The sequence below is a fragment of the Nyctibius grandis genome, chromosome 4, assembly GCF_013368605.1.
Source record: "Nyctibius grandis isolate bNycGra1 chromosome 4, bNycGra1.pri, whole genome shotgun sequence".
Classification (NCBI taxonomy): Eukaryota; Metazoa; Chordata; class Aves; order Nyctibiiformes; family Nyctibiidae; genus Nyctibius; species Nyctibius grandis.
This window is the reverse complement of record NC_090661.1, coordinates 68,392,131-68,418,902: the sequence shown is the minus strand read 5'-3', so window position 1 is coordinate 68,418,902 and position 26,772 is coordinate 68,392,131. Positions and strand designations below refer to the sequence as shown.

At 41.5% G+C, this 26,772-nt stretch overlaps 3 protein-coding genes across 5 annotated transcripts in view; 2 read left to right on the top strand and 1 right to left on the bottom strand.

Moving 5' to 3' along the window:
• ARID4A (AT-rich interaction domain 4A) overlaps positions 1 to 3,987 on the top strand; it is a 51,004-nt gene extending 47,017 nt beyond the window's left edge. The window contains 3 exon segments of the mRNA XM_068399091.1: positions 1,022 to 1,237; positions 1,465 to 1,611; positions 2,091 to 3,987. Of these exon segments, the coding sequence (XP_068255192.1) occupies positions 1,022 to 1,237; positions 1,465 to 1,611; positions 2,091 to 2,194 (467 nt within the window). The 3' untranslated portion in view covers positions 2,195 to 3,987.
• Positions 3,988 to 13,025: 9,038 nt separating this feature from the next.
• On the bottom strand, positions 13,026 to 21,176 carry TIMM9 (translocase of inner mitochondrial membrane 9). 3 transcript variants are annotated; one of them, XM_068399092.1, is made up of 4 exons: positions 21,079 to 21,176; positions 16,660 to 16,723; positions 16,256 to 16,351; positions 13,026 to 13,550 (listed from the first exon to the last, which is right to left on the bottom strand). In XM_068399092.1, exons 2-4 carry the CDS (start codon positions 16,696 to 16,698, stop codon positions 13,416 to 13,418), a joined length of 270 nt encoding a protein of 89 aa, XP_068255193.1. In that variant the 5' UTR covers positions 16,699 to 16,723; positions 21,079 to 21,176; the 3' UTR covers positions 13,026 to 13,415. The 3 variants fall into 3 exon arrangements, with proteins under 3 accessions (XP_068255193.1, XP_068255194.1, XP_068255195.1); XM_068399093.1 differs by having other exon boundaries at positions 21,002 to 21,079; XM_068399094.1 differs by lacking the exon at positions 21,079 to 21,176 and adding an exon at positions 20,091 to 20,257.
• Positions 21,177 to 21,646: 470 nt separating this feature from the next.
• KIAA0586 (KIAA0586 ortholog) overlaps positions 21,647 to 26,772 on the top strand; it is a 79,243-nt gene continuing 74,117 nt past the window's right edge. Inside the window, 3 exon segments of the mRNA XM_068398218.1 lie at positions 21,647 to 21,950; positions 24,315 to 24,394; positions 25,513 to 25,582. Coding sequence (XP_068254319.1) covers positions 21,647 to 21,950; positions 24,315 to 24,394; positions 25,513 to 25,582 — 454 coding nt within the window.

The following is a 26,772-nucleotide window of genomic DNA, read 5'->3' as shown; positions in this document are numbered from 1 at the left end:
TCTTATTTACTTCATTAGGAAAAAGTTTTAATAACTGTGTATATTAGCAGTTACTAAATATTCACTGTTATGCTGATTTTTGTATATTGGGTTGGTGATGAATTTGGGAGAAGGGAGTTTGTTCTGAATAGAAACATATCCTTTAAAGTCTTAGAGTAGGTGTTTTTGATGGAAAAAAGTGCATTTATGAAGTACAGAAAAAATGTTTGATGCTAAAGAATAACTTTTCAGCAAAAGGAACCTTCTGTATTTTTATCTCAAGTACGTGACTGTTTTTTAACTTGCTATAGAAATCTGGATTTTTTGTATTTCTGTAGCTCATTTTTGGTGGTCATTGTATTGAATGAGTCAATACATTTAGGCCCTGTGGCAGTGCTGTTATAATTTTTAAGTATCAAACTAAAATATTAATTATCTGACATACAATATTCAGACATATTTAACATGCCTGTGTAAACCTTTGCAATTATTGTGGGAATCTAAAATATTTGCATATATCAGCTTAAAATTTTCTGTTACAGGTTAAAGCTTTTATGCTTTTAGTCGTGTTTCAGAGCTATTCCTTTAGATGTGTTAAAGCAATTTGGTAAATATACACAATCATGTGCTACCTACCTATATTAATACAGTTTTAATCTTTAAAAAAGGAATTCTAGTGTCTGCTTTATATTACACACACTGCCCAAAATGTGTGACTTAAGGTAGTTTATCAGTGCTCTAATATTCTTACTATAATAAGCTGCTTTATTGGTTCTGTAAAAAAATTTTACTATGGTTTTTTAACTAAAGGCCTAGTCAGCCCTCGACTTCTCCTGCCTTAACAATCAGTACACTTGAGAGTTTAGAGCATGTTGTGTCTGATAAATATATATAATGAATCTGATATGGGGTTTTTATATGCATTTTGGGATCTTCTGAACAAGAAAGAACAAGTTTTCTTCATCATTTTTCCGACGATAACTACAATTTAAAAAACGTCAAGGTTTTGTTTTGAAGTCCAAATACATTTCTCTTTCTGCAGGACAAAGTAGTGACAGTGAAGACCTTCCTGTCCTGGACAGTTCAAGTAAATGTACTCCTGTAAAACACATAAATGCTTCCAAACCACAGAAGATTTCTCGATCACCTGCAAGAGTGATTTCACCTCACATTAAAGATGGAGAGAAGGATAAACACAGAGAGAAACACCACCACCAGAATGCTTCGCCTAGAGTATACAAATGGAGTTTTCAGCTCAGTAAGAATTCTTTAAGTGACTTGATTATAGAGGGAAATTTACAAGAAAATTTGTTCTGAAAGAAAAATGTGCAAATTTGGGGATTCTAAATTAGGTACAGGCCTTTGGTGGCGTAGTTATGGAAGTGTGTTATCTGTCATGCTGCATCTTGTGTGCTCTTAAGAATTGCATTCATTTGTTTAAAATCACCTTGATGAAGCTATTTTTTTTCTCTTCCCACTTTTAAGATGAACTAGACAATATGAGCAGCACTGAAAGGATCTCCTTCTTACAAGAAAAACTACAGGAAATACGAAAATACTACATGTCCTTGAAGTCAGAAGTAGCAACCATAGACAGGAGAAGAAAACGATTAAAAAAGAAAGACAGAGAAGGTAACTTTCAGATTTGCTTTATGCTTCCCATGAGAACTTAATTTTCTTGAAAATACCTAACTCAAAGCAACTTGAGTTTAATTGACAGTATTTTTGAAAAAAGTGTTCTCATCTGTTTATCCTGTTTGTATGTATACATATTTGGAAACTTGGACGTAAACAAAAACATTCACTGACTTTTTATAACTGTGTATTAGAAACTTGGACTTCCTAGTGCAAGCTCAGTCTGAGTTTTCAGTCAGCGTAATGACTCATCTGATTTATCTTCTCCATTGATCTGTGATGCAGAAGGGGTAAGGTTACTCATCCAGTTTATGTGAATACAGCAATCAAAGCCATTGACAAAAAAATCCCTGTCAGTTTTCTGTGACCATGCCACTTCTTTTTGAGGTCTTTTAAATAACCTAATAACCAAGGAAACCTTCATTCTGACATGTAATTTGATAATCTGATGCTGATCTGTTGTTCTCTATATTCAGTGTCACATACAGGAGCATCTATGTCATCTGCTTCATCAGACACTGGGATGAGTCCGTCGTCATCTTCTCCTCCACAAAACGTGCTTGCTGTAGAATGCAGGTGATACACATTTCTCTGCCTTGCCAGCAACTTGCTGCCATGGACATAAATCCTGAAATTCAACCACAGAAAGCACTCAACTGGTTTGACATTGCCAAGTATATTCTGTACACACTTCCACTGCTGGACTGTACCTGTTCTCCCCTCCGACCCTCTCATTTTGTTTAATTTACTGTTCAGAGAAATTAAGCTCATTGTTAACTGAAGGTTTGTAGGCACAATGTGACATGCTCGTCATTGTGTTTGTTTTTGTTTTCTTTTTTTTTTTTTTAATTAATGCAGAGAAAGGGCACTTACCAAATTTGAAAAGTTATGTCCAATGAAGCATTGAGGTGTTCTAGGGAGATCTTAGAAAAGCAAGTGCACCAACCAGACATCAGAGTATTATCAAAAAGAACTGAGTAACTGCTGCACTTTCACCGAGCTGTACGTTAACTCTTGGTGAGTAGTTCCTCTTTGTGGAAGCACTTGCTATACAGAACTGCCAAAGTATGTGTTCAGCAATGTGCCCAGTTTTAAAGGTGTAAATGGGACAAAATAAATTGTGAAAGGAAGTGTAGTTGACTGAAAACTACAGTTGTAATAAGTCTTCCACTTTTTATAGGATTTTTGAGCACACAATTATGCAAATATTTTAATGTTTATTAATGTTTACAGTGGAATTGTGAATAGGTTTTCAGTGGACTATCTTATCCCTTGACAAAAATATTTTGTCTTTTTTCTATGTAATTTCAGAGTTTTTATTTTGTTACAAAAAGACGAAAAATGAAATATATAACAACAGTGAAGTTATTTAACAAGATTTCTAAAGCTGAAATTTTTGTGTAAAATAAGGTATCTTGCAACTTGTTAAATATATTTATTCAGACATTGGATGTTGTATTTTTATGTATTTTTTAAAATATTAATAAAATTGGAAAAAAAATTCTAGGTTAGTTCACTCTTTCACTAAAACATACTTACCAGTTATGGCTCTTACGGAGGTTTTATCCAGTAGCCATGCCTGTACGTCACATGGGTCTGTCTATGTATCCTCCACAACATGGATCTGTAAGCGGGCATCTGGCTTAAACGATGACTTTATTTGGAAACTTTGGCAGTCCTAGTACTTACATTGTTTTGAGGAACAAAATTTATTGGGTTGCCCTTCAGATACTTTGTCACAAGTTCTTACGTTTGCTATACTGCCGAATGAATTTATATCTCCCAAAGTTGAGATGCGACAATAAAGTAAAGCAACTGTGTATGCTTTGTCTGTGGATTGTCCCACAGGCAGATACAGTTTGTAAATAACTCTTCCAAAACCATGTATTTAAAACAGTTTGCATATACATTATGTATAAAAGTGATTTTTTTATCAATTTTTTTATTCATGTTTGTACATTGGAAGGGGTTCTTAACCCCTTTTTCTGTGTTTAATATGCTGTAGAGTAATAACATAGATGCTCTAGACTGTATATCAGGATATTCTGGTTCACACGGCAGAAAGAACGAAACGCTAGTGAAGGCGTAGCATTACTAAAATGGATGTTTCTTGAAATTTCATTTTACAACATTTGTCAACTTGTGATTCCAATTCCTTCCATTTTCGCAGAAAATTAAAGAAAAAGTACTCTTGTAAATGCACTTTTTCTGTCTTTTCTTAAGCAAAGCAGAACTATTTCAATGTAAGATAAATAATGGAGCTCACTAGACAGCATTAATAAAGGCCATGTTTTAAACATAGGCTTTATATTCTATTTTTATTTAAGTGATTGTTCTTGTAAATGTCTGGACTTACCTAAATAGGAAAATCAATCTCCATAAATTGTTGTAAAGACTTTTTTCAGAGCTAACTTTTACTGTTAATCTTATAATAGCTATGAATAAAAAGCAATACTCATTTAAAAGAAAATAACACGGGTCACATTTTCTCAGATTATCTTCCACGTTTAATATTTGCAGAAGTAAATTTTAAATTCGGTGAAATAATAGGACTAATTACACCTTGTGCAGATATCTAACTTCTGTCTACAAACTGTGTGAGATTTCAAACAGGCCCATACACACACTGGATGTGCACAGAGGATGGATGAGCTCTGAACTGCCTGTACTTTAGGGGACGTGTTCACAGTGTGACGCTGGCGCTTCTTCTCACTTAGGAACGTTTAAAATATTGTGTGGCAGACCAAAGGTATGGTTCCATGAAACATGGAAACCCTTGCTAACAGATGGTTGCTCCTTGACATAAAGAACTCACTTCCTTACTTCTTTCCATCTGCGTACCTTGCGCTAGCACTCATCAGACAGACAGACACCCACCCACGCAACGCCCCCCCAGCACCTCCTAACATCGCTGTTCTGGCAGAACACGAAATTGGCAAGAAAAGGTGGGTGACTTTCTGCCAAGCCACTGGCAAAGCCTCTAGTGTGTTACTGATTGCCTAGTTTTATCTTTCTGGCAAGAAGCGTATCTGTTAGCCAGGTTATTCAGGAGATGTTTAAAGTAGTTTCTTATGACATTTAAAAATACCATAGGGAAAAGAAGATTATAAGTGAAATCCACAAGAAGCCCTAATAGGTCTTTTATTTCTAACTTTACTATAATCCCCTTATTTCTGCTTTGGTGACATAAAATAAATTCTAAAGTGTCTTCCAATGCCTTGAATGAAAGTTTATGCTGTTGAGGACGCAGTAATTATGATTATACTGAATTGGGATTTTTTTTTATTAATAAGAGATTAGGTATCGTGTTTGCAAGAGCAATCAAAAATAAAGCACCCTCTTGGCAGGCTTCACACTGTTCTCCTGCCTTCTTATCTTTTACAGTTTTTCTCAAAATGATACGTGGTATTTCAAGCTTAGTTAGGAGGTAAAAAAAAAAACAAGATTGTGGGATCAAACACTGTTAAAACTGTTAAAAAGCACAGGGCTGTAAGAGAATTCAGACTCTGCCCCCCACCTCCTGCAATTGATATGAAGAACTGTCAGATTTCTGGCCTATTTATTATTTTTGTATAAGCATCTATCTGAAAGTTGGAAAAAACTTGAAACATTTGCATGCAAAGACATAAGGTAAGAAAAGGTTCACTTCCCTACTTGGTTTAGTTTTTACTTTCCATAAAGTATACCAGCTACATGTATACTAATGAGTTTTTATTTTCTAAGTTTAGTGACACCCAGTTAAATCACTTGTTTCTGGCTCCTCCATCAGATTTCTTGTGTTTGAGAAACCTCTTGCTCAATCGGTTTGAACAGATCAGGCAGGAGAAGCAATGATGTCGGAACAATAATAAGCCATTATTTCAACAGAGGTTAAACCGATTTACAGTAGTAATTAGTAAGTGAAAGAAAAGCATAACAAGGGCAAATAAAAGCGTGTATCTTCATGAAGCATAATGCATCCGACCTTCACGGGGAGCTGCAAAGACCTTTAATTTGAAGGACAGCAGTAGAAGATAAAAGGTGATTAAATCACTTCTTCAATGTTTGTGGTATTTTGCACAAGTTCCACTTGAATCTAATTTTTTTTAAAGGTGCAGTATTAGAATAATCTAGATAGAATATGTATCCATTTTGAAAATTTCTTATTTTATGTGTAGGGAAGCACATAGTACTGGCTACCAAAATTACCCAGGATGGCTTTGATGGGGAGCTGGGAAGGGAATCTGAATGGCAGGATTGTCAGCTCCTGTGTCTCAGTCAGACTATCCACTCTTGAGAGCGCCTTCTCTTTCCAGATAGGTTTGTCAACCAGGTAGAATTTCACATTAAAAAAAAAAAAAAAAAGAATATTCTTATAAAATGTTCTTCTTTTCCCCATTAACAATATTCTCAGATAGCTAAGGTGGCCAAATGGGTTTTCTGGGCAGCATTTACTGGAATTCTTTTACAGCAGTAAGTCTAAGAAATGCTGTTTTTAAGAAACGAATGTGTTTGGTTTGATCGCTTGAAACAAATCTAACAGATGAACCAGAAGACATTTACAAGCTGAAACAAAAGATGAGTGTGTTAACAAAAGTATGTCAAGCTGTTTACTTCACCGTGCTGTTGCGTTTTACAGCTAATGTGCACTAAAGTATTGGTTATTTTTACTTCTCTGTGCTTGGGATTTTATTATTTGCTTCAATGTGCAGGATAAAGACTACCTCTGGAGATGTAAGGAACGTAACAAAGCCAGTGGAACCAATGGGGATGTTGCCAGAGACTGACTCACTGTAATTCCAGGGCTTAGGAAAAAGACATTTTATAATTAGCTAACACTATTTATCAAGCTATTGCCCTCAAATTTTGAGAAAATCGGTCATTCTACCATATTTTCTTCCACCAAATAGGATGATTTTTTTTAAGAGTTCTCTGGGAGAGTTTAAAATCATTTACCTTTATTAGTTACCACTAAGTAGCTGGTATTTATTGGGGGGTTTTTGTTTGCTTTGGAAATCTGTGAGGTCCTCAGATTCCACAAGCATTTATTAGTCTCGTCCATTGCTTTGGAGGAATATGTAAATTCAATTTTTCGTGTTACAGTGTTATCGGTCTGAATACATGCTGCTTTTAATGCAGTTGAGTGGTGGATTTTGTGATTAGTTGCAGCCCAGTGACAAATACTGTGTTGTCATTTAAAGAAAACTGAAAAGATGAGACAATCTTAATTGTGAAAGGAGGCTGTTTCTCACCCTTTCTATGAACAGGACTGTCCTGGCTTCCTCTTTGTTTTGAATTATCTCAGCCCCATTTATGTTGCTATTCCTGTTCCTTCCCATTTGCAGAGAAATCCTACTTTCTGTTTTGGAGCAGGGCTGTGCTGGTTGGTTCTGCTTCAGGTCTGCAACTGCTGTTCGTATCACTTAGTACCTTTATGCTGTTGCTTATCCTACACCACGAGTTTTCAAAGGTAAAAAAGTGTCTGCTCTATGACACTTGGCTTTAATTCACCGGTACAGCTCACCCAGCTGAAACAAAAGATGAGTTGTGTTAACAAAAGCATGTCAAGCTGTTTACTTCACTGCGCCCCTGCGTTTTGCAGCTATTGTGCAGTAAAATCTTGGTTATTTTTGCTTCTCTGTGCTTGGGATTTTTTTATTTGGTACAATGTGCAGGATAAAGACTACCTCTGGAGATGTAAGGAACCTAAAAAAAAAACCCCACAGAAGCATTGTGACACTTTCTTTCTGTTTCATTGCTTCCCAGCAAAGAAAATCAGCACTAGAGCTCTGTTACAGCTGTGAAAACCTGCAGGTTGTTTATCAGCAGCCTGTTTGCTTAACTCTCACTCTGAGCCTGTTGGTGAGGGACACAGTCAGGTGTTATTGGCGATGTCGCTGTATTTCTCTGCTCTTCACAGTAACCCCATGTTTCCATTCCAGCCCTGTCAGTGTCTTCAGCTATTTCCAAACTCCTCCTCCTCTAATCCCTCAGCTGGGTACAGCTTGACCTAATTTGCCGTGATGCCTTAGGTAAGGAGGGGTAGGATGCAGAATTTGTATGAAATACTTTGTTATATTGCACAAGGGTGGGGTTTTTTCAACAAGCTGCTTGTTTACATATATGTGCAGCTTAGAACTGTATCTCTTGATGCTCATTCATTACTCCCCTTAGGAATGGGTAAGGTTTAAAGCTATTTAAAAGGGGGGGGGGAAAAGAAAAAGGAAGAAAAAAACCCCAAACCATTGATTCCTCCAGTTTACGTGCTGCTTCCCACCCTGCAAGTGACTATCGTGTGCCATCCCAGCACCGTCTCCATGGAGGGCTGCTTTTTACAGTCGAGTCCCCGACTGCCTGCACTAGGTCGGGTCTCACGATTGTTTTTAACACTCTTCGTTCTTTTTCCTCCTTTATTTCAGTTTATGGCCTTGTCACGGCGGTGGCTCCAGCCCTTAAAAACCTGTAAGAAACCTGCTGGGTTTTTTCTTTCCTCCACACACACGGGCTGCAGGACCCTCCCTGCCCCGGGGCACCCACGGGGGGCCGCAGCTCCGCTCGGGTGGGCGCCGCGGCTCCCCCACGCGTGAGGGGCGAGCGACCGAGGGCCCGCCCGGCCCCAGGCCGTCCCTCAGCCGCCGCTCCGCCACCGCGGCTCCTGCCCAGGCGGCGTCCCGAGGGCCAGCGCCGCCGCCGCCCCGGAATGGAGGGGCGGGAGCTCGGGGGCGGCGGCCGCCCGGGGCGCGCTGCCCTGAGGCGGGGGCGCACAACCGGCCGCTCTCGCCGCCGTCGCGCTGGGACCCGCCGCTGCGGCGGGCAGGGGGCGGCGGGCTGCGCTCTCCCGCCTCAGCGGCCGGCCCAGGCCAGGCCGCCGCGCTCCCCGCTGAGGGGACGGGCCCCCCGCGAAGGGCTGTAAGAGCCGGTGGGCCCCGGGGGAGGAGGTGGCAGGACTGAAGGCCCCCGGCTCTTCTCCTCAGGCCCCGGCGCCGTCCCCGGGGGATCCGTGTGTCCGTGGGGCACAGAGGCACTTTCTGGCAGAGATCTGCGCAGGCCCCACAGCAAACACGCGCCAGGACATGCGGCCACAGCCCCTTCCCACCGCTGGGGTGGCTGGAGCGAGCCTTGCTGCGAAGGAGGCTCCAAACCCTCTTCTCTCGGCCAGGGCTCAAACCAGGGCTCCCGGCTGGGCCCCGGGGCAGCAGCAGGCACCGCAGTCCCACAGGTGTTCGGGCAGAGGGTCCCTAATTCCCTATCCTAGTAAGGGCAGGATCTGTGAAATACAGAAATAGCCACCAACTGCATTTCTGCTTTCATTATTTGAAATTTAGATAAGCTCCCCTTCACATTACATAAACAAACGATACATCAAGTACAGTACCTTATTTACCCAGTAAGCTCCGCTCCCTCAGCAGTCCTCTCACTTTCCCTCAGATTAAAGGAGTTACAGAATAAAAAATTTTAACCAGCCATAGTCCATTCAAGCATTGTATAAGTGTAGACAATTTTTTTTTTTTATCCTAAGAGTGATTTAGGGTCTTTCACCTGCTTTTCAGTTAGATCTGTTGCTGTATGTGAGAAATCCTGGGAAAAGAGACTTGACCATCATTTTACAGTGCTGAACTACTAAAGCTTGAATGTTGAATGTTCCCTGTTGGTGTTTACAGAAAGAACCTAACACCAAAATGCTAAGGAGCATGAAGTTAAGGTAAAACATAATTTTTAAAAAATTAATATTTAGAAGAATTGTAACTTTATTTAGAATTCTTTTAATGATGTCTTCTTGAAACTTAAGGTGCAAGCACGATGCAAGTTAAGGTGCCGCAAGCTGTAATTGCTTTTACAGGTTTTAGAGTTTGGGCCAGACTCATTCAAGAAATTTTGGAGCTGAGCTTAATGGACTTCCCAAGATTTGAACTAGATTCCTCAAATGCTGTGTGCTGGCTTCCTAACCTAGCTAATAGATACTGCTTAAAAAAAAAAAAAAAAAAAAAAAAGCTGTTGCTTAAACTCCAGTTCTCAGAGTGAGGTATTTAAGAGCATAGAGGAATGCCTCCTTGCACTGAAATCACAGCCACAATCTGTATCTGGGCATTAGGTATTTAACCCACACTTCCCTTACAGAAAATGGCAGTAGCAGCCTTTCCCTGCCTTCCAACAGAGCTCAGTTAGTTGAAGCTCTCAGCAGGGGTTACAGAAATGAAGCTTTGCTCCTGTCCTTGAGAGAATTCAAGGAACCTCTATTATAATCTTCCAGATGATTGATCTGATCGCTCTGCTTTTGGTTCAAGACACTCATTTCAGAAGGAAGGATCTGCTGCAATGAACATCACCTCCAAACTAGTGTCCCTTCACTAGCTCCATTTCATCCAGCCAGTTTTTTTGGCAGGCTGCACTGCTGTTGCCTGCTCTCCCCTCCCACCTCCACTCTGGCTCACTTTGTTCACAGCTTTCTCAGTACTCCTTCCTCAGCAGCACTCCGTTTTGCACCCTTTGCTCCTCCTTCCGTTAGAACTGGTTCCATTCCTGCACCTAACCTAATACACCTCGTGAAGGGGATTCACCTACTCTCCACACACCTTATCTTAAATACTGTTGCTTTTCAGTTAGAATCAAGACTAAGCTGTATTCTTATTTTTATTCTCATTTTGGCTGTGCATTTGATTATGCCATGCAAACTTGAAGATATTTGAGAGAAGGGATGGAAAACACTCCTGATTAAGGTATGTCATGGAGGTTAGAATACTCAGCTGGGAGAGAAAACACATGGCCCAGCCTGCCTTTGTAGACATTCCCAGCTGTCACAGTGGACATCCATCCAGGCACTGTAGAAATAACAATTCTTGCATTTGCAGTTAAATATTTTTGAGAATTGGGTTTTGGGAGATCTTGCCCCAAGGAGGAAAGACCAGCTGCAACACTTTGCTGATATATGTGGATAAAACATGGATGAGAGCCACTGAAACACTTTCAGTGACAAGGATCATTCTCAACCCACAACTGCTGTTAGCAAAATCTTACAGGGTGCTATTAAGTAACTTGATTTGAGCCAGCTACTGGGACACACTAACTCCTCAAGGAAGCAAAGGTAAGTCAAAGCTCTGCAAAACAAGTTAACCTTTTAAGAAAATTTTCACTGTTGCTTTCTGCACCACCTGGATGCTTTAGTTACATGGATGCGCTTTATTTCCAAGCTAAAATAGATTTGTATCATCTTTCTTCAGTCAGTCACCTCGATTGAAAGATGGCAACATTTTTTGAGTGAAACAGCGCTAGGACAAAACTGGTTATCCAAAAGAGCGAGCCAGCGACTCCATCCTTACCTGCATCTTTGTGCAGTAGCATTGTGACTTATTTTCCACTCTGATTAGCTCTGAAATAGTCATAATTAACAGGCACATCAGTGACCAAACTACAGTCGCTGTAAGCACGCTGCTTCTGTGGAAGTCAAAAGTTTTTGTCTGGCCAGCGTCCTATCAGGGTAGCAGCTATCGACCCGATGCTCATACTTCCAGTGCCACTGTTCATCCCACCTGTTTGTTTAGTGAGCATGGGGAGAGGCAGAAGAATGTGACATCTGTTAGATTTTAAGAATACGTGTTTTCCCTGGATAACAGTGGGTTAAAGCAGCTTTAAAACAGGAGTAAAAGGAAACTGGGGAACCTGAAAGTGAGTAATTTATTAACTAAGTCCCTCTAACACTTGCTTAACCTTTAGTACAGTAAATCTGTCTTAAATATTTAAACATCTTCCTACCCCCAAATGCCCAAACACTGAAATATGAGGGAAACCTGTGATTTTTTTTTTTAATCCTCCTTCACTTCAGTCCCAAGGAGCTTTTCCCAGAAGAAATGAACATCCTCCAGTCCTGTCACTTTAACTCTTCAGTCACTTTTCTGAGCAACTGTTCTCTTTGCACACTAAGATACAGTGGAAAAATGTGATAATTTCAATCACGCAGTACTTTCAAATGTTTAACAAGAAGACTGTTTTAAAGAAAGCCTTAAATCTTTACTATGAATATATTATTTCTAATTGGCTATAACATTTGTGGCCTAATTGTAGCAAACAATCTAGACATTATTAGCCTGTTATTCCTTTGAAAAAACAGGACATGGGAGACTTGCTGCCTTATTTGGACTCTTTTTTAGCCTTTAGTGTTTTAGAGTGAGCTCTTAGCCATCTCCAAGGTAACAAGGCACAGGCTAAGTAGGAAAGAGCTGTGACAGGGCTACTACAAAACACATGTACATGAGACTGTAGGAACATACTTGTTTCTTCCACCTTTGAAAGGCCTATGAACAGATTTCTGTGGAGAACTGGGGCAGAGAAGTAGAGCAGTGTCCAGTGCACACGGCAGCTGTACTGTGCCACAGTCAGGGCCTAGTAATCCACAGCCTGGAGAGCTGAGAGTTTGAGTAGTAAAGAAAAAATAACAGGCAGGAAATCATTCTTTCAAACTGCTGCTGGAAATAAAAAGCAACAGAGAAGGTAACAACAAAAAAGCATGTGGGCAGGCTTCCTGCCATTTGTTCCTTATTGTTGCCTTTCTACCCAAGAACAGAACCTGGCAGCTGACGTGAAATAGCTTTGTTTCAGTCTTCATCGCTTGAAATCTCAAAATTGATATGGTAATCCTGATGTTCAGTTCCTTTTGTTACTGTATTTTACTAGGTAGAACTAAAGTAAAATGTGCCTGTTGGCTCTCGTTCTACTGTAAAGATCCTTTCAAAGGACTGGTGTTTTTTCTAAACCAAAACCCCAACATCGGAACAGCCACCTTCCACAAGCTTCTCTCTGTACTCATCCAGCAGCAAAAAAGCCACCGTTGTGTGCATACCTTGTACTTTCTGTTGGCATTTACACGTCTAAAGGAGAAAACTGCCAGCAAGCTCAGTGCTTAGAGTGCATCATGCTTGAGTCAGGCAAGGAAGCTGGGTCTGGAGAACCCCTGGGGTTCCCCGAGTGAAACAAGGAGTGCCTGGAAGTTGCCTTGGGCATGGGTGCTGCTAGTGACACACTCGTGTCCCTTGTAAATGACCTGGTGAAGCACGAGGCAAACATAACCTCAGGACATGCTGGCAGAGCATCCCTGCCTACCTGAACTCATTAGTTAACAGCAGCTGTCTGCCATTTATAACCACCCTTGGCTTGATGCTCTAATAATCACTGTTCAGCACTCCAGGAGAGTCAGAATGATCACAAGGCTCTGTGAGGGTAGCTCAAGAGGAGTTCTTCCCAAATTAAGAGAAATAACACATTCACAAATCCCCAGCTGCTGAAACAAAGTCCCTAATTCTGTTAATCAGCAACTTAAAGCAGCAATGAATGAACAGAACTCTATAGTAGCCAAGGAGGAATGAGACCACAGCAAACAAAACACTGCTCTCAAGTAATGTCCTAAAAAGGTATCTGTGGAAAGAACATACATACAAGTGTACAGTTCCCATTTATTTTTCTTTAATTAAATAAAAAAGTGTATTTCCCATATTACACTCTTTTTTTTTTAATCTGAACCAGTCCTAGCAGAAAGGAAGTATAACCCTCCCACCACCCTTTACATTTAAACATACCAGTCTGTGGGCCCTGGAAAAGTTTGTATCATCAATATTACTCCACTGTAGAGTGAAAAGGACCTCAGAAACAGACTCCATTGCCAGTCCACCATGACTAACTCTTTGTTTAACCCTTCATGGTTTCCACTGTCTGAACAGCATCTAGAACTCTCTTCTGAGTTGCTGGACAGACATCCTGACAGTAGAAAATCCAAATGTTCTGGATGAGTGAACCTTGGCACTGCTCATAAAGTCTGAACAGAGTGCTCTTGTCTAACGAGGTTGGCCAAGCAGTCCTGCTTTAGCTGCCAGAGCTTCGTTCTGCTGAATATGGTACTCCTGAAATCTCATGGAGATCCTTTGTGTCATTTTTAAATACTTCTGTAGGCAGTGGTCTGCGCAAGTGATCTAGAGGAAGAGGGAAACAGAAGGCTTCAAACAGGAATTAAAACACTTCCCCAAACAGGACCCAAAATATAATCATATACAGGGATAAACAATTAGGTGACTGTATCTCATATTCTGTGCTAAGCCTCAAGATGAGGGCCTAATTGTGCGTGGCCTCTCTGTGCAGTGGAAAATGTGAAGTTTAGTTTTTGAGGGAAGTCTGAAACATCTTTTAATACTCATTCTCATATGAAAGTCTTCACAGAAAACATCTCAAATCTAGGAGATATTACTGTTTCATCCTTGGGCTCCTCTTGTGAAATTAAATTCTATAAAGCATTTTATTTTGTAATAAATACTAAATCTATTAAAATCTATCTTCTTTTTTTTTTAATTCTGTTTACAAATACATACTATTTTTGACAGCCAGGTACGGTCTACTGCGTGCTAGCTCACTTTAACCTTTTTTTGACCTTGTTCATATTAGCTCTTATCAGTCTTCCTGTACGTGCTTGGTTGGTTAACCTTCACAAAGCAACCACCATTACCCTCTGAAGTTCTATCAGTCAGCTGGACAGGGAAAGAAATACCATAGCTTATTCCATATATGGTGTTATTTTTTAAATTTAGAGGGTTTCTTTTTCTTTCTTCAAGTGTAGAGAAAGAGTTATGAGATCTATTTCTGAGCAACAGTTCTACCAATTGGATATTCTGTATCATGGTTCTAAACCTTGCCATCACTGTAAAAATTAATTTTAAATAGAAAGAAAAGATGACCACTTTGCATGACTACTAGAGAACCAGAAATTGCTTCGATTCTGTTCAGTATAAAGGGATGTGAAAAGCAGAGGGGCTGAAAATGAACAAGACCAAAAAACCCCACGCAGCTACGCGCACCACCCACTGCCCGGCCCTTCTCTCTCCTTGACTTGGCATCAGCTACAGCAAAACCCATTAAGCAGGAGTTAAGTCTGACTAGGAAACAAATTCTGGAACTACCCCAAGCCTCTTCTCCTAGAGGGGGTGGTATTTGTGATATGGTGCCCCAGGAAGTCTAGACTTGCAGTGCAGACGTGCTGTAGGGAGAGAGGTCAGAAGCTTTTTTTTTTTTTCCAAAAGTAGAATCTCAAAGGAGAGTCATGGAGGTATTAATCGTAATTATTTAATAAGAAACTACAACTTTAATTTCCATACCAGATCAGACCAGTGGTCAGTCTAGACCACTGTCCTGTTTCCAGCAGGGGTGAGAGCCAGATGCTCTGCAAAAAACCCTGTAATGGATAATTATGGGCAAAACTTCCCGTAAGAATGTTTCTTCCTAGCCTCCATCATTAATAGATGGCTCCTGTACTGCCAGACATGGCCCCTTTGCAGATCACAGAAGCAAAAAGATACAGATCAGAATCTAACAATATTTTTTGTATCTAAATAATCTCTAAGTTTAATTCCCCTCCAGTGAGCATTCTTTGGTTTTGGATCCCAGGTCTCTAATGAAAGACTATCTGAACCATTATTTTTAAAGAAATTCTAGTAACACCTCGGGTAGCAGAAGAAAGTAGTGTAATCCTCTACTGGAAATCAAACACCATCCCCAAAAAGTAAAGAGGTTGTGCCGCTAATGCTTCTGTCCTGTTAACTGACACTCCTTGTACTGCTCAAGGAATTCAAAATGAGCTGGTAAAAGACAGTAACAATACCTTTTATCCAGAATAATTCCGACCTCCTGTAGTCAATAAAAATTACACTAAAGCAGATGCAGAGATGATCAGGGAAACAAGGAATCTGCCTTGGGAAGCTGAGAGCTTTGTTTAGCGCAGCAGAAAAGCTGAGAGGAGACATGATTTTTGCCTGCACTGAGGAGTTAAACTCCAAGGATGCAGAAAATGCTCAAAAACAACGGTTAGTTTAAAACTTAAGCTTTTCTTTTTCCCTGCCAGCAGAGTCAAGCAAAGGTTATTACACTTTTAACCAACAAAATTATGAGATTCTGGAACAGCCTCTCAACAGGAGAGAGGCAAAAACCATGCAACTAACCTTATTGAGAGCTTAATCTTTTTTGCAGATGACTATGTGACGGAGCTCCCTGCAATGCAGAGGAGTGGATTTACCAGCCAGAGCTTTGGAGGGCTATGTTTCTGTGACTTACTACAATGCAGGGAATGTAGGCAGGTAAACAAATATTTCAGTAGGATTCTACCTTCAAAGAACAAGATGCAGGCTGTAGGTGGGCAATTTCCATGTCCATAAAGATACCACCCATCAGAACCTGAGGCACACGAACCTCCACTGGTAGCTCAGAGAATGGAATACACAGCATTGCAATAAGCAGCCAGTACTCACATCAAGATTTGGAAGATTCCCACTGTGTGTACATACTGAAAAGATGACAATGACAAAACCTCAAGAGGTCCCAGCCCATCGTTTGTGTGTAGCTGATGATCTAACACATCAAAAGCACTTGGCGTTGGTTTCTTTTTGTAAAGAGACTGTTAGGGTGCAAAGAAGTATTTGACATCACCTTTGCACATATCTGGAGAAGCAAAACTACAGACAAGTTATTTCCCTGCCTTCTTCACTTGGAAGCCAGACACCTATACTCCACAAAAGACTGCTAACTAGCTTTTTAGCTAGTTGCAAGATCAAAGCCTTAAGTTGCTTCTGAAATTTGAATGCTACACAGCAATTCTACCAAAGGGTCATTGAAAGCAGAGGAAACATTTACCTACCTCTTCTGGTTTAACCTCTCTGCTAGTGAAATCCTTTATGCAATCCAGGAAGCAGTTTTCTGTAAGTTTATTGTATGTTCCAAGAAATTCCTTGAACTATAAATAAAAATTGAACAGACAATGAGTATTAAAAAAATTCTACATGTGTAATTTCTTACACACAGCTGCACAGGCCATCTGGTGACACTAACATTTAAAGGACAAGTCACTAGAAAAAATTACTATCAGAAGATTTCAGCACCAAATGCTGCTAGTACTCAAATCAGATACTATACTGTGTTTGTCAATGGTCAAATGTTTAAATTTTGGTTGCTACAGAACCAGTCTTAACTCAGATGGTAACTTAAATGTAACAAAGTAATACAAGATCTTCAAAGCCACCACTCATGAATACAGCATCTTACCTGCTTGATCTGATCCGATTCCGATATTTGTCCAGCCATATTCTACCACCTGTGATTCACTCACCTATGTGGAAGATAAAAGTCGAGTTTAACACAAAAAGCATCCATATGAACTGCAATATTTTACAACAGAATGGAATTTTATACGTCCCTGAGGTGTGTTTAAATGCAACTTTGCTAGCAAACTTTCAAGCCATCCACTTGAAGGAAAGTTATCTACTTGAAATGTATTCAGTTAAAAGAACATCCAAGATAATTCCAAGTATGAAACCTTCCCAGATCCACTGTTAACTGTTGTCCTTTAAGCACTTTTTAAGCATTTCAAACAGTTAAAGTGACTTTTTTTTTTTTAAAAAAAGACACTTTATAAATGCTTTCAAACTCTCAAACTAAAACAAGGGCAGGAGTGGGGGGAGAAGCAAGCAATAACATTTTCTAGCCTTATAGTTTCAGTGACTTTAGATGACATCTGTAAAAACAGTAAGGAAGAAAGGCAGGCATAGTATGGTAGCCACTCTGAAAAGATGCAGCATAAGCCAGCTTGCATCAGAGAAGCAGACACCTGGTTTCTATGTAGCTGCATTCTCACCAGACATTTAAACTAAAGCAAATGTTCTGGTCATTGAATATAATGAGTTAAATGCAAGAAAATATAGAAGAAGAGAATGGCCTTAAAGGAAGTGAAGCAGACAAAGAAAAAGGGAAGAATGAACAGCCAAGGATCCCAGAATTTAAGCAAGCATCCTCAAGGAAGACTCACATTCCTAATCCAACATGGTAAACAAGTTAAGGCTTGAAAGCATCCCTGCAGGTTTCCTAGAAGAATACTCTAAGCTAGTCTTCCTTTTCCCTTCATTTACATATTATCTAAGACCTATCACAGATGATAATGCAAGCTAATATTACACCTTGATGAGAACAAGATCCTTCAGTTTAATGCACATCAACTTGCAGAAGAAAAATTAGTACAGAAGTGTAATCACTTTGTGAAAAAAGTGCATTTAGCCCTTTAGCAAGGGCTACTTATAATTAATCTTGTATTATGCTTTGCCAAGTTTTGAGGAAGACACTCATGTTTCAGAAAACTTAAACTATTCCAGTCCCTCGGCAGAGGGGATAGGGTTAGGAAGCCTTCTAAACAAGAAGAAAAAGACATTAATAATTATTTCTACAACAGAAAGAAAACGAAGCAACTAAAAATAGCAGTACAAAGCTCTCACAAGCATGCACTCTCCCTACACCCCCTCCCAGCAGCAGAGTCATTATAACATCTGCCTCTTAAAATATGCTTTACCACTACACGGGAAGTCAATTCAGGGACTGGACATAGGTCACACAGGTTACTCTTAAGGAGAACTTACAGGATGTGGCTGCTCAGAAGAAACAAGGCATTACTCAGGTTAATGTAAACCTCTGACTTGTTTTAGGAAAGGTGGACATGACTGTCACCTGGGACAACAACTAGTGAAAATGGATAGCAACTACACTTGCTCATTTCTCAGCCTGTTAGAAGAAAAAGTCAGTTTAAGTAGATTATTAAACAGAGTTAAAAACCACAGGGAAGACTTTCGTCCTCTCCCAAGCACAGAAAACTAAAAGCTTCAACTGTCAGTGCCCTTTCCTCACACTCAGTATTGCTTCATTATACTTGTTTATAACAAACTGGATCTTTTATTCTTCTGTGACTAGTTTGGCAAGCTTAAAATTACAGATTTACCGAACTGCAGTTCCACAGCTCTGATTTAAATCAGCACAATGGCCCTATCTGATTTTAAGTGTGTGAAGCACTTGTCCCTCTACAGGTGTTTTACACTTTCCACACAGCAGGCAGTGAAATTACATGGCTCTACTGCACCTCTTCAGTAGCTATAAATCACAGGCAGTTGCCTTAACATCTAAAAATGCGCTGCCTGAATGTTCCCAGAAACGTGCATATCTGGTGTAAATGTATCATTTCAAATTTTCTTGCTGTTTGCCCCTTTCCCTCCAGCCTGTGAAACAAGCTAAAAAAAAAGAAGCAATGAAAAGAGCCCATTACCAGGCTTGGCACCTTGACTAACACACCACACAGCTTCTTACATAGCCGCTGAAACAACTCCAGCACGCTTCAGGTTTAAGCCTGCACAGCCTGGATTACTTTCATCTGGGCTAAATGTGGTTTGGAAATTCAGCACTGCACTTTTAAACATGTCACGCTGAAGGAAGCGGGTATCTCTGAATAAACCTCTGCAACAAGGACCACATGGTCTGGATGTGCTGGTTCACCAGGAAAGCAGCAAGAACCCTTCTCGAAGGGCCCTGAAGCTTTTCCAAATATGTTTTGATGTTCTAAAGAGACATTGTTTTAAGATAAGCCTCTCTGAGCAAAATTAGCAGTTAAGGATAACTTGAGGTTTTCATTTCTCATAGTCAGGCACAATGGGTTGTCCATCCTCTTTCCAAAGAGAATACAGGCTTTAGCCTGTTGAGACCTGTTCTCTACACAAGATCCTTCCCAGCCGTTTTAGGATCTGGAAAATGCCTCCAATATTGCCTTCTGCTGCAGCTGCCACTCCCATTGCCATGGAAACATGGAATCAATACAGAGTCACAGCGTTTTTTAAAAAGCTAAAGCTCATTTATTAAATAAAACCAGTGATTAGGTTAAGGATTCCTAGCTAACCTGGGACAATCATCTATCCATTTCCACAGGAGGAGGAATGGGAGCCAGAACGCTCCTAAAACTTTTATGCATGGGAATGCGGCTTCCCCAGCTGTACCTCCAGACCTTCAGGAGAAGAGGGCTCATGAACGCAGCTCCTAAGCACTAATAACTGCAACAGAGCTTTTGATTATGATAGCTGTACTGCTGTGTGTGCAAAAAGCCTGTCTCCAGTTCACAGCCTGGAGTTCTTACAGGTGAAACATGCACTGGAAACTACAGAGAGGAAGTATTTTCCACTGATGTAATCAACGTTAGTGTCTATTACCTAATCCTAAATCAACAGTCCATCCCTTCCCATGGAAACTAATCAAGCTCTGTGGTCTGGGAGGTTTTTTCAACCTTTTTGCAAGGAGCTACATTTTATTGGGGGAAGAGTCTGTGGAGAGACACCATAAATCCATCACACTTGTTATCCTGATTAACAATCTGAATTAGGTGTAGGTAGGACCTGCTCTATACATACAAGGCTGCAATTTTTTTTTAAACCTTCGTTCCCAATTGTACACACAGAACACCACGCAAGTGTTTCTGCATGTGTGTAAAAGGGCCAAAGAAGAATAAAAATATCAAGTCAAAGAAATAAAAAAACCTCACTAATTTCAAGAGCTTTTTTACTGAATCTAATCAATCAAGCTGCAACTACCTACGAAACCAGTAGGCTGCTAAACTAATCATGTAAAATTCAGGGCAAGAGGCAATTTAACACCAAACTCCCAGTGCTGTGTACCTGGGTAACCCTCCATCCAGCGCCAGCCCAGGTAGGCAGCAGAGAGGGTCCCGCTGCGGCCCCTCCACCCGGGAAGGCAGAGCCCAGCTTTCCCCGCTCCCAGAGCGGGCTCAGACACTCTCCTTCAGACTGGTGTTGGCAATGCGGTTACAGAAACATTTTCTTCTCACTCTGCAGACTGCGGCCAGCCTTCAGAGGCACGTGGTGAGATGAGACAGGGACTGGTCAGAAGGTGGCTGGATAAGAAGATGTACCTGGTGCACAGGTTATGATAATTCGTGATCTCGTGGCCATAGGCCAGACCCTGCTCTGGAGAAAAGAAGGGCACTGGTAGAAAGGGTCTCCTAACACCAAAGGTGAGTGAACATAGTAAACCTGAAACCAGACACTCCAAGAGCCTCTTTGAACAGACTGAACACACACAAGGGGGTCTGTCCTGAGAGAAAAAACATTATTTTACTATAAGTGATCTCCTGTTTAAGTTAGACTGGGCCTGGCTGATACTTGTGACACAGTAAGATCCTAACCTAGAGATAAACCAATTTCACCTTGATTTTAGTGTTTGTTTTTTTTTTTTATTATTATTTGTTTCTCCCTTTACATGCATCAGTTCTTGCTTTCAAGGGCACCTTGAGTGCCTTTTCCCGGGAAGACACTCGCTAAGCCAAGCCCCAACCCCACAGACCCAGCGGGTACCCGGGCGCGCCCCTTCCCCGCCACCCGGGCGGAGGACAAGACGCCCCGGCACCACGAAAACGCCCGACACGTTTCCTGGTTTATCTTCACCCACGAGGCCTTTTCCGCCCCTCCTGCCCTGCCCAGCGCCGCCCGCCCCGCGGCACCTCTCCCGGGAACGGCCGCACCTGACGGCTGACCCTGGCCTGCCGCCCTCACCACCCGCCAGGCCGTACCGCGCCGCCGCGGGGCCTCGCCGGGCTGCCCGCCCGCAGCGGCCCCCTCAGGAGCGCCGCCGCGCGCGCACACTCACCCGCACCGCCACGAGCCCGGAGCGCGCGGGAGGAGGCGGTCCCCGCCGATTCGCCACGCAGCGAATCAGCAAGCACGGACTCACCGACGGCTTCTCCCTCCTCCCCCGAAGCGCAGCGCTCTTATCGGCCCCCCGCGCTGCCCTACCGGAAGCGGGCGGGGCTCGGGCGCAGGTTTCCTTCCGGACCCTATTGAGGAGCGGACCGTGCGCAGGCGTAAGGAGATGCAGGAGGGCGCGGTTGCCATAGCAGCGGGCGCTTCCGGTGCGGGCGGCGGGGAGCGGGCCGGGCCGAGCCGGGCCGAGCCGAGCCGAGCCGAGCCGGGCCGGGCCGGGCCGGGCCGCGCCGCGGCGGGGCTGTCCGTCCGTCCGTCAGGCCGCCGGGCAGGGCAGGCGTGCCCGGGACCCGGGGGGGTAACATTCTCCGGAGCCCTCAGGCCGCTTTCTCTGCGCGGGGGCCGGCGGTGGGGCGGCTGCGCGGGCGGATGCTGCTGCAGCGCCCGGCCCGCGGGGACGGTGCCTGTGTCAGGGCGCTGCTTTGGGACTCCCAGAGCTGCGTGGCAAGATCTTCATGGACGCGGAAAGCAGCTCCAGCCTCAGCCAGGACTCCCTGGCCAGTCTCACGGCGGGCGACGTGCTCATTCACTCCACAGGTGTCCACAGGGAGAAGCCCATTGAAGCTGTGACAGGAGCTGGTGGCCGTACGAAAAAAGTGACGATCGCTGTCACGAAGCTGCGTGAAGTGGTTTCTCCGTGCCAGGCAGCTGACGCGGCTTCGCCTGGAGAGGGAACACCCTGCCTTCCTCCAGCCCTGTTAGCATCCAGGGCTCCGTGCCGGGCAGTGACCCGCGGTACCCCCCGCAGCGCGGCACCGGGTGCGTGATTTACCGTGGGTGGGTGCTCGGCTTAGGTTTGAGGTAAAATCGCTGTGTAGTGTTTTCAGTCCTGTAGTAGCTTTATAACTGTGGAGTTTTTCTTAAGGAGTTTTTCTATTCTGGTACTGCAAATGTCACCACTCTTTCAAAAGTGTTTAAGTGTTCAAGGCCAGGTTGGATGAGGCTTTGAGCAACCTGGTCTGGTGGAAGGTGTCCCTGCCCGTGGCAGGGGGGTTGGAACTAGATGATCTTCCAACCCAAACCATTCTGTGATTCTATGAAAAGTCGTGACTGTTTGTTTGTTTTCCCAGACATTGTTTTGCACACGAAAAGCGACTTGTGCGGGGTGAGGTGGTCAGTCAGAGCTCCGTTAACAGAAAACTCCAGTCTTGACTCCAGATTCCTAGTCCAATTAAATTAGGCAATTATCATCTTTATCAGAAAAATCATGACTCTCATTGTGATATTTCACAAATATACTAGGCAGGAGGGTTTTAAGCAGCATCAGAGGATGAAATAGTGTATGTGTGCAGCGACTAAAGAAGAAAGTTAACAAGATTGATGCCTTTCCGGTCTGTCACGATTTTTAATGCAGTTTGTAGCTCATCTTTTTAGACACCCTATGTATCTCTTCAATTTTATCCTCGAAGTATAGTCAGCAAGCAACTCTGTGCCTAACACAATACTGCTGCTGACAGACAGCTCTGATTAGTGCCAGTATTTGGGCCTTCTTTGTGTTATCATGGAATTTTGTGAATTATTTTGTGGGTTTATACTGTAAGACAGATCACAGAATCACAGAATCAACCAGGCTGGAAGAGACCTCTGGGATCATCAAGTCCAACCGTTGCCCTGACACCACCCTGTCAACTAGACCATGGCACTAAGTGCCATGTCCAGTCTTTTCTTAAACACCTCCAGAGATGGTGACTCCACCACCTCCCTGGGCAGCCCGTTGCAATGTCTAATGACCCTTTCTGAGAAGAAATGCTTCCTAATGTCCAACCTGAACCTCCCCTGGCAAAGCTTGGGGCTGTGTCGTCTTGTCCTATCGCTAGTTGCCTGGGAGAAGAGGCCGACTCCCACTCCACTACAAGCTCCCTTCAGGTAGTTGTAGACTGCAATAAGGTCACCTCTGAGCCTCCTCCAGGCTAAACACCCCCAGCTCCCTCAGCCGTTCCTCATAGGTCAGACCCTCCAGACCCTTCACTAGCATGGTGATCAGAAGTCTTCTAAACACTGCTCCTCTTTCTCTGCTTCTTTAAAGATGATTTTTTTCTGGAGAGCTTGAGCTAGTAGATGTTCAAACTATTAGCTGTACAAGCTTGCCTTTTTAAAGAAGCGTTTATTGGACACTTGGAAGGTAATAAATATCAAATGGTGGAAGTAGGCACTCCGAGAAAATCATTCAGCTCTAGTCGATTTTAATTGCAGTTTTTGTAGGTTTTTTCAGTTTCAGAGTTGGTCAGTTAAACAACTATTTAAAAACCCAAGTTCCCCTGCTAACTACCATAACTTTAAATTTTACTTGTTAAAATTATTTTTTCTTCACTTGTAGTCTTGGAAAGCAAACAAACCAACACTACTCCTCTTAACCCCACCTGCTTGACACAAACAACATATACGGGTACTGCCTGTACCGCTGAAGCTCGCAGAGCTTCATGAAATGAAAATGAAAAAAATAAATTGCATCCTTTTCTGTAACTTTTTTAAAAGACTATTTGTAGCTGTATTAAGTAAATAATGTTAAGTCTCTTTTAATAAAGTGAGACTGTAGTGAAGTACCATGTACTCTTCAAATTCAAAACACAGTCTGTACTACTTCTCTAGTCAGAATATTCCTTTTGTTTCTTTAAAATATATATGAACTATAGTCTTTGGGAGTTTGGGGAGGGGATTTTTTTAGTCTTTTTAGAGTCAAGGTTCAAACAGGTTCAAAAATGTTATTTTTATAGTGTTAGGAAGACAGACTAGTCTCTGACATAACTAAAATGTCCTCAGTATCCTTCTTCTATAAGATATGTTATCGTATAATTATAGTTGTCTCTCTAGACAAGTAACTTTCGATGTTCCTATGATCTTTACACTTGAATTTGAGCTCGATGTTGTCAATTTTTTAAATGTTTTTCAGTGACTTTTTCATATGTTCTAAAACAAGTCTACAATCCAGGCTCACAGAATTCACTAACGTTTGTAAGCTTCAGCTTGATGTCTGTGATCATTTGTGTTATTAAAGTCATTGCATTTAGATATTCAAAGATACGGGCAGAGGAAAGGTTGAGATTTAGTCTATGGGTTAGTCAAGGTACACTGAAAATGCATTAAAAAATCATTATGACCACAGTAAAACTGCTTTTATTTTAGGAGTCCCGAGTACTGAAGGATATCCAGAACGTCTGCTTTCAGTAGAAAATTCTACAGAGCCCATGTTTTTATCACAAATGGTAAGAAAAGTTAGTGTTGCTTCCTGCAATCCCAGACTAAGAGAAGAGCTTTGCTTTCAAAAAGTTGTAGCTTTTTGCTAAAAAGCTTTTTGCAAAAAAGTAAAAGCATAGCAAATCTTTGGCTCAGCTTCTGCACAATAGCTGTGCAGCTGCTTTCCTCTTTGAGTTGCTGCTCATGTGATATTAATGCTGAAGTGTTTGTAGGGGCTTTGTTTACTGTACTGCTGCCTGTTGCATGATTAGCACCAAGGCTTGTTTTTAAATTTTAGTGTAATTCTCTGAAAAGGCAGTTGCACATGGTACAATATTTGTTAAAAAACCTAAAACTTTTTGTAGATTTTTTTTTCTCTTCATATTGTAGATACTGAATTGGACATCAGTTTATGTGGAACTATTTAATACTTACAATTAAAAGGCTTATTTCCTTTTGATTTGTTTGTTGTGCCTTACCTAGAGTGGAAACTTGTCTCTAGGGCATCCATACTGTGATGAGCATGCATGAGGATAAAATTAACCTATGCTGCAAAAAGATTGCAGCAAAGTCTCTGCAGGGCTCAAAGTGGTCCTAGTGAGCTGAACAAAAGTCTCAAAACGATGATGGAGTACTTCACCATCAAATAAGGTTAAGTAAGAGGTTTTTACCTTTCTGACTTGCCTCCATGACTCCTCACAGACTTTGATTATTCATGGATTGCACTTAAAGAAAATTCAGCTCTGTCCCTTCAGTTCTACAGTCTTACGTGTGCTTAATTCTGTGTGTATGGGTAATCCTAAAGTGTTTGAGATTAGCAATTTTTATAAACTTAAATGTGTGTAGTTTCAGTACTACTTCTTTGTCCATAAACGAGGAGCATATGCTTAATCAGCACTTAGAATAGATACTTTTAGTTTGAATTGTGTTTCTAGGTTTTGTTGTCTATAAAACATCACATGAGTTCTTGACTAGAAAGTCCAGATGATTCTGCGGTAGAGGTCTTAACATGTTTTGTTCCAAGACCTTGTGTTAGTGTGTGGAGATGCTTACGTTTGTGTAGTCAGCAATTCCATCTCCTTCCAAAATTTTGGCTACTGATACCAGAGGCTTTGATGTGTGATTTTCTGCTCTCCTTGTTCTGAAGGATTATCCTAGAGAAGCTGCAGTACAAGAAGATCCTTCACTGCTACTGGAAGACAGCAGAAGACCTAAAGGTAAGACACATTGATGTACTGCTATAGCCCTTGTTTTTGTAACAAAAACTGGTTAATTAGAGGAAAAGGGAGTTTTAATTTTCTCTTAGGTATTTTTCTTCAACATAGAAATTTTTCAGTGAAAATATTCAAATGTTTCTTTGATAAAAAGACCATCATTGTGATTTATGTTCTCAAATTTTGCAGATTTTACTTCAGTCTTGCTGGCATTACACCAGTTTATGTAGCTCTTGTGATTAACTGAGAGGGACTTCTACCAGTGCACCAGAATGCTGAGATGCCTTTTGCTAATCGACCCATTCATGTCTCTGAATAGAGAATTTGTGGGGGGGACACGACATGGACACCTTGTTTGGATGCATTTTCCAGTTTTAAGTAATTGTACTACAAATGCACATTTTTCTGAAAGCAACCTGCACCATAAAAAGTATTTTTTTAATCCTTAACAATATAAGAAATCGCATTGTCGATGCCTTTAACTTCTGAATCTGACAGTCAAGTGTCAATCAGATTTGCGGAAGTGAAGACTTGTCAAAGAAAATACGTTTCTGCAGGTTTCTTGGATATCTGTGGCTGTGTAGAGGAAAGAAACACAAATCAATACCCCTGTTTAAGGCCAAAAAGCAATACTTTAGTTTCCTCTTTTACGCTCACAGATGCAGCAGTTAGCTGGTTTATCAGCATGTGTGTACTAGCCGTGTGTAATTAGCAGTAGTGAAACACCAAACCTGCCACGTCTTGGGTTGTTACCTCTGCCCGGCAAACAGTGGATGAAAGAGCGTGCAATCCTTTTAGCATGATTTAAAGCTATTAAGAAAATTTGTTGTAATTTGTGATGACTGTGGGGAAATATTCATATCACAGTTCTATTTTTTTTAATTAAAATTTTTTCAGGTTAGAATTTGCAGTGTTTTATTGAATGGGTTGTCTGAGCTCAAGTTACCATTTATATTGCATTTTTCCCCAAATTTTATGAAGATAAGGTATTGTCATTTTCACAGCATACCAAAATAGATTTTATTGATACCAACATTCAATGTTATATAAAAGTATGATCACTCTCATCGTGATTTAAGTCTGCTACTTGGTGAAGGGAAACAATTTGTTATTACAACAGACAATGTGGTTTGTGCAGGCAACAGATTCTTTGCAGCAAAATTGTACATGTGGAAATAACTTTGTGCCTGCCT

Excerpts from the sequence above, each read along its gene's own strand:
- TIMM9 (XM_068399092.1), bottom strand. The coding sequence starts at position 16,698 with ATGGCTGGACAAATATCGGAATCGGATCAGATCAAGCAG. Across the intron at positions 16,352-16,659 it reads AATCGGATCAGATCAAGCAG|TTCAAGGAATTTCTTGGAAC; the intron begins GTAAGATGCTGT and ends TTTTATTTATAG. Across the intron at positions 13,551-16,255 it reads GAGAGGTTAAACCAGAAGAG|ATCACTTGCGCAGACCACTG; the intron begins GTAGGTAAATGT and ends CTCTTCCTCTAG.